This window comes from Aptenodytes patagonicus, chromosome 16, assembly GCF_965638725.1.
Source record: "Aptenodytes patagonicus chromosome 16, bAptPat1.pri.cur, whole genome shotgun sequence".
NCBI classification, from domain to species: domain Eukaryota; kingdom Metazoa; phylum Chordata; class Aves; order Sphenisciformes; family Spheniscidae; genus Aptenodytes; species Aptenodytes patagonicus.
The window spans coordinates 8,383,647-8,390,881 of record NC_134964.1 but is presented as its reverse complement, the minus strand read 5'-3'; the positions used below and the strand labels follow the sequence as shown (position 1 = coordinate 8,390,881).

General features: G+C 57.5%; 1 protein-coding gene across 1 annotated transcript; it reads left to right on the top strand.

Moving 5' to 3' along the window:
- Window positions 1–608: 608 nt before the first annotated feature.
- On the top strand, window positions 609–5,283 carry MRPL38 (mitochondrial ribosomal protein L38). The gene is made up of 9 exons (XM_076353683.1): window positions 609–675; window positions 902–1,081; window positions 1,676–1,804; window positions 1,887–2,095; window positions 2,479–2,551; window positions 3,119–3,164; window positions 3,547–3,705; window positions 4,104–4,240; window positions 4,617–5,283. Exons 1-9 carry the CDS (start codon window positions 609–611, stop codon window positions 4,751–4,753), a joined length of 1,137 nt encoding a protein of 378 aa, XP_076209798.1. The 3' UTR covers window positions 4,754–5,283.
- Window positions 5,284–7,235: the final 1,952 nt, after the last annotated feature.

The following is a 7,235-nucleotide window of genomic DNA, read 5'->3' as shown; positions in this document are numbered from 1 at the left end:
CTGGCCTCCATCCCTCAGGGCGAGTGCCACTGGCCACCCGGCGGGCACTGCTGGGAGGCAGTTGCCCTCGTGGGGTTGGATTTGGTCAGCCACGCTGCTGGCCCTCGGACAGGCACCGCCTGCCACTGGGCCGTGACAACCAAAGTGTTAGGGGGGGATTGCGGACGTTTGGCCGAGCTGCAAGGCCGGGCAAGGCAGAGCTGTCACGGCTGTGTGCCTTGGGGCTCAGGTTCACCAGCACCCCGAGGATGTTCCACAGCTCGCGGGCAACTCCAGTTTGTCCTTTTTGGGCCTTTTTCTGAAGAAACCTGGCTGTTGTGCCGGGCTTCGCTTCCCCTCCCTGCTGCCCCGGGGTTACACAGCAGGGCCACCCCGCTCCCTTCAGCGGGCTCTGCCCCGGGTACAGAGGAGCAGGGGCGGAGGTGGGGAGGGGCGGCCCGGGCGCGGGAAGAGCCCGCCGCTCTGGGGATGTGGGGACGTTTCTAGTCAGGCCCTGCGCGAGACGGCCCCGTTGCTATGGCAGCGGGGGGCCTTCCAGGCCAGGCCCTGCGCGGCGCGGCCCCTGTCGCTATGGTAACGGGGGCCTTCCACTGCGGGCGGCGCGCGCCATGGCGGCGCCCTTGCTGAGCGCGGCGCTGTGCGGCCTCCGGGGCGGGCGGGCCTTCGGCACGGCCGGTGAGACACGGGCCGGGGAGCCCCGGTTCCCCCACGGGTGGGCGGTGGGAGCCGTTGGGGGGGGGGGGGAAGCTCCCGGACGCCTGGGTTCCCCAGGCGTCCCTGGCGGGGCCGGCTCGGGGAGGCGGGGGTGGCTCCGGCCCGGGACGGCGCTCCCGCTCTTCCCGGGCTCTCTCGGCCTCGTTTCTCGCTCTCTGTATAAAAGCGGAACTCTCTCCTCTTCCAGCTGCGCTCTGCAAGCGGGCAGCCCCGCTGGGTCCGATGCCCAACGAGGATATTGACGTCAGCAACTTGGAAGTGCTGGAAAAATACCGCAGTTTCACTCGCTACTTCAGGCTGGCGGAAAAGGAGAGCAGGAAGCCCCGCTGGTGGAAGACGTACCGGCAGCACACCAGCCCCCAGCCAGGTACTCGCAGAAGGAGCTGCGTCGCGCGGGGTTTTGCTGCTGTTGGTCAAGGAAGCCGTTGTTGGGGCCACGGGTTTGCCCCAAAACCCGCCCTGTAAAGAGCCGATGAGGTGCTTTGGCACGAAGTTGGCCCTTCTCCGATGTAGAAGTTTGCAGAGCACACACGTCTTCAGGGGAAAGGGATGGTAGTTTTTGGAAGGAGGGAGGCTGGCCAGGACGTGCCAAAAGACGTGGAGCAGCATAAAGAAGTGATTCCTTGGAACCCCAATAGTATCAAGAAAGCAGACCAGGAACCAGAGCTTTAGACCCACAGCAAATAATACAGTTTGGCCGCTCTGCTGAGCGGCTGCAGAGACCAGACCTGCTCCCCAGCCAACAAACCTGTGGGTCTGGGGTGCGATGAGCTGGGGGAGGAGGCGGGAGCAGAAGCGTGGAGGTGCAGAGGGAAGGCAGAGGTGGTAAAATCGAGTCTCTGATGTCTTGAGGTTTGCATCTCTTTCACGCGCTCTTTACGCTTTTGTAGGGTTTTTGTGTTTGGGTGTTTTGGGTATTCACACTTTTCATGTACGTGATTTTTTCCACCCCTCTCTGAAGAGCCAAAGACCGACATCAGCCTACCGCGTGATAAGCTGCTGCGGGCAAAGGAAATCAAGGAAAGAAAAAAGATCCTGAGGGAGAACCGCCAGAATGCCGAGATGGAAAGAGCAGCGCGGCTCCGGACTGGTCTGTGCCCCGCCACCTCCCTCCCTGCCCCGGCCGCTCTGGGTCCTCAGCTGCCTCCTGCAGCGTTTCTCTCTCCTTGCAGCTCTGATCCCCCTCGACGAAGTCAGAGCTGAGTGGGAGAAGACCAGCGGCCCGTTCCACAAGCAACGCGTGGCAGAGCACTGCGGGATATTTCGTGACTTGTTCAAGGGGGCCACGTTCACCCCCTGGGTTACCTTGAGGGTGGAGTACAGCCAAGAAGATGAGCACCTCGTGCCGGTCTACTATGGGAACGTGGTGACTCCGTCAGAGGTGCGTGAGGGGAGCTGGGAACAACCTCGACCCCATGGGAAGCCTGTGTGGTTTTGTCAGATTCTTCTAAAGGGCATTGTTCGTTCTGGGGGATTTCTTTTACAAGGGTATTTCCTCTGCGATGAAGGAAATATGTTGCTTGGACACGATGAGGACAGAGCTTTGCAACAGGATCGTTGTCTGCCGGCAGGCTGATGTTTATTAGCGCTCTGAGGGCTCTCCAGGTGGAGCTGGATTACTCAGTGGCGTGGCTGTGCCCAGTCTGTGTTGCATCCTGGCCGTGCCTGTGACGAGTTCGTGTTCTTTGCCTTGGAAATCGTGATCTGGTCTTAATGGAACCTGTCGTTTGAGTGAATTACATTCTCTTTATGTTGCTGGTTTAGGCTTCCAGTCCCCCTGCAGTGTCATACGAAGCAGATAAAGGCTCCCTCTGGACTTTGTTGCTCACAAATCCAGGTGAGTAGCGAGTTCTTTAAAAAAAACATGTTTAAACTGGGTTGTTTCACTCTGCTTTTGGTTAGCTCCTGTTTCTTTTGGCTGCACAGCCAGAGGTGATGTGATATTTGCTAAGTAGGGACATATTACATATGCAGGAAGGATCGTAGCCTCCCCAAACCTCTAGCAGTTGAGAGACGGGACAGTGACGTAACAGGACCTGTGTCACAGTGCGGAGGAAACGATTCCCTGACTCCCTCCCTTCTTTTGTTTACCCCCAAACTCCTCTCCCTTGGCAGTCTGCCTGTAGGTTAGCTGATGCTGTTCACCCTGAGAAACCAAGGCACAGTGAAGTGAAGCAGCTGACCAAGAAGTCCTTTTAATTTTGGAATTATATCTGCAGAGTTCTTTGCTCCTCATTTTACGCTCAGCCCTATAAGAATGAGTTGCTTTTCTGCTAGGAAAGGATTTCTGGGAGGTCTTGAGCCGTCCCCTCTGTTCAGAGGGGGTCTGGGTGTTCTCGCTTTGGGGTTAACGCAAACACCAGGTTGTCACTAAGTCGCCTTTCTCTGCTGTGTGCGTTTGCAGATGGACATTTGAGAGACGCCGACTCGGAGTACCTCCACTGGCTGGTGTGAGTACCGCGCATCAGAGCCGCGTGCTGCTTAGCTCGGGGAAAGCGGGCAGAAACTCCTCCAACAGAGGTCGGGAATAAGCGTTCGCTAAGGCAGTTCTGCGGCTTTCTCTGGTGCTCCTGCCATTAGCTTCTTTACCCCTGTGTTCTGGGTCCTGCTAAGGATGCAGCAGTTCCAGGTGTTGCTGCTGGTTGGCATTCACATCACTGGGTGTGATTTTTCTTCCAGTGAAAGCGGCTTCTACTATCTGTTCACTTGTCAAGCAAGGTATAAGTCATGTCAAAACGTAGCACGGTGTGACTTGCAATCCTGGGTGAATCTGCTGGTCCCAGTGGAGGGAAATGAACGGATATACAGTGAAGTAAACTTCTTTGTGTTCAGGACGAACATCCCGGGGAATGACATCAAGTCGGGTGAGGAGATCTGCCATTACTTGCCCCCCTTCCCTGCCATGGGAACTGGCTACCATCGCTTCATCTTCCTCCTCTTCAAGCAAGACCGCCCCGTAGATTTCAGTGAGGACGTTCGGCCGATGCCATGGTAATTCAGGCTTTCACTGGGCAGTTTCACACTCGCTTAGCTAGGCTGTTACTGCTTGTTATGACGACGTGCTTGTTACTGCTGTAGGATAGCGGTTCCTTTTTCACCCGCGGGGTTGTTCGGGCCTGCTTTGAGTTTTTGTGTCACCTGAAGCCTCAATCCCAGCCCTGCAAGCGCTGCAAAGTCCTGTTGCTTTAAACCAGGCTGTTAAGAAAGTGGTTTGCCCTGCCTGGGGCAGAGATGTGCACAGAGCTGGAGAAGCTGGGAGATTTTCTTTTGGTGACTTCCTTTTCCACCTCTGTTTTATAGACTCGGGTGATGTGGAGAAGTAGTTGCCTACCAGGGTGCTGCAGGAAAAGAGGTTCACCTCAGCTCTTGTGCTTGTGTCTTGTTTCCAGCCACAGCCTCAAGATGCGAACCTTTAGCACGTTTGACTTCTACAGAAAGCACGAGGATGCAATGACCCCGGCGGGGCTGGCGTTTTTCCAGTGTCAGTGGGACAGCTCCGTTACTTGGGTTTTCCATCAGCTTCTCAGTAAGAAATACAGCGTGCAGGGATGCTGGAGGCGGGCTGTTTGTGGGCTGGGACATGGCCCTGCGGGTAACACGGGGTCAGCGAAGCGAGCTGTGGCTGTAGGCTCTTGCTTGGTCCTGGCACTTGTCTAGGATCTGTTACAGCACAGACTGGATACTTGCCGAGCCATCCTCCACCAAACTAGCAGCAGTCTGAGGAAACAACCTGTAAAAGGCTGTTTTGTATGAGCGTTTTAAAGTAACACCGAGAGCCTTCACCAGGGCGTGCTTGACCAGCCCTGGTCCCCTGTGCGCGTGGGGGCCCTTGCTGGTGAAGGGGAGGGCCTGGGGTTTGGATCTGAGCCGTCTTGCTAACGTTCTGCATCGCCGCTTTACAGATATGAGAGAGCCTGTGTTTGAATTCGTGCGACCGCCCGTTTACCATCCTCCACAGTTAAAGTTCCCGCGCCACCAGCCTCTGAGGTACCTGGACAGATACCGAGACACCGAGGAGCCCACCTACGGCATTTACTAGGGGCCCAGCCTCCTCTCGAGGCGCTCTGGTGTACGCTGGGATGCTGGCCGGGCAGATGGGGCTGCCGGCTTCCCTGCGTTCACGCAGCGGTGCAGCTGGGAGCCGTCTGCGCCTCTGGAGGGAAACGACGAAGTCTCAGCCCCTCGGCTCCCAGTTCCCCTGTGCTGGCAGTGCTGGGAAGTGTGCAGCTGAGGGCAACAGGCGTTCGCAGTGCTGGCAGCTGTGTGTGGTCAAAAGGCTACTTAAAGAGGACGTTCGTAGATGAAAGCAAATCCACGGCCAGGCTGAAATCTTGCTACTGATTCTCTAGCAGAGCTGATCAGTGAGGGCGGCAGGGTAGAGTCCCGCAGGGATGCCTTGCCTTGCTTCTCTGCAAGGATCACAGTTCTCATTTTGCCTGTTCATGGAACAAACAGGGCCAGGCAGCCTGGATTTCCTCCCCGTACAGCGCTGCGATTCAGGACTGTGTCAGCTTTCATTTGTGCAGTCCTCTTAAAGAGATGGGTCTGATTAAACACACTCTGAGCGATGCTGGCAGCGCTGCTTTGTCTTTATTAGGAAGAGCTTGGTATCCCATCCAGCTGGTGCAGAGCTGGGGAGCTCAACAGGGCGCAGGGGAGAAGGGCAGCCCTTCCCCTGGCTGAGGTCTCTTTCCCCTCTTAGGCGTTGTAGGACAGGAAGAGTGCAGGTACGCAGGTGGTAGTCCTGCACAGGGTCAACGTTTGTGGAGCTGGCTTCTCCCAACAGCTACTCGAGCACGTGGACCTCAGTTTCCTTCCCCTCGCTCCCCAGACAGCACGTACCCGCTGTGGATGGGTGGAGCAAAAGCAGATCTGCAGAGCTGCTGGGGTTGGGGCAGACGCGTGGTGGTGGCCTGGCACTCTGCCCCTGCCGGTCCTGTACCCAAGCTGTGGAGAGACTCTGCTTTCTGCTGTGCTCTGCAGGGCTGTTTGTGCATCCCCCGTTCACGTGTTTAAACCCCCAAATACCAACATGCTCTTGCTGTTGCAGCTGCTTGTTCCCAGCTCTGCTTCTCAGTAACTTTTCCTGACGTTCCCCCCCTTCCTCAGGAAATAAAAGCCCCCAGCAAACAACTGAGATTGTGCTGAAATGCCCCCCCCCCTCCGCTGTTGCTCAGGGCCGTTACCAGCCATGCCTGAACTCCCTGAACTCTCCTCCCTCCCCAAAGGGTTCTGGGGTCTGGTTTAAGCCGGGGTGAATTAGCTCATGAGGTGACCACCGTGGGAGTGCAGGTGTCCTGCGGTTCCAGGCAGGTGCACGGGTTGTGTCAATTTGCAGATTCAGCCCCAAGAAATGTTTGGGGGGCTGAAGCTACGCTGGGACGTGCAGGGAGTTGTGGTAGATCCCAAGTCACCTCCTGTGTCCAGGGGCGGTCTGGGGGGTGGCTCCGAGCCTGCCTGTGATACAGAAACTGCTCTGACCCCCCCCAGCAGCCGGCTGGTGAGCGCCCCAGCTGCAGCACAGACGACCTCCCCGCTCACCCTCGCCTGCGTGGGTGAAAGCAAAGCCGCGCATGTGGGGAGGCTGCAGAACAGTTGCAAACCGAGGCCATCCTGCCAGCCTTCAGCTGCCGGGGAGTGTGGGCGCGAGTGATAGCCCATCCGCGAGGGTAAGGAAATTAAGGTTTGGACTGGAAGGTTGGGAGCTTTTTCTCCTGAAACTGAACTGTATGAAGACAAGGTGAAGGTACGCAGTGCCCGGGCGCCGCGATCGCCTCCGGGCAGAAGGCTCCACCTGCCACCTGAGCAGGGACTGGTTGCCCAGATGACATCTTTCTCACGTTTTGGAGTAGTGATGTGCACGGGTGTTGCAAGGAACTTAGTAGGAGAAGGAGTGGGGGGTGTGCACAGGGGCATGTGCAAACAGCAGGAGCTGTAGTTTAAAATGGAAAGATGCAAGGGCGGAACATGGCCCTGGCCGGCTGCTGGCACGTGTCACAGCCCTTGTCACTGCCGAGGGAGGTGACATGTGGCTGCAGCAGCGGTGGGTGCCCCTCTCCGCTGGTTCCCAGGCTGGCAGATGCCAGGAGTGCTGTACTGAGGTCCCTCTGCCAGGGAGGACTGCCATGCTCTGCTCGGGGACCCTGCCCTGGCAGAGGTGAGGATGCCGGGAAATTCCCTCAAAGGGCAAAAAAGGAGTGAAATCAAATTATACATTGCATGTATACCCGTGCAAACGCGTTCATGGAAATACACGTAGCTCTGAACCTTGTCAGCCTCTTGCATGTGTCTCCCTGTGCTGTTGCTGCAGCGTTTGATCCTCTCCGGGGCCTCCTGCTGTGCTTCACAGCTCTCCCTGTCCCCAGGGGGAGCAGCTCCGACCCTCCCCATCGTCTCCACAGCGCGTGGCAGAGCCGAGGGGGCACCTACTGGGTGTCTCTTTAAGAGCACGGCTGGCTCGGAGCCCTGACCCGCCTCTGGGCTCAGCGTCACCATCTTTTCCTCCTCTGCACAGCTGAGTT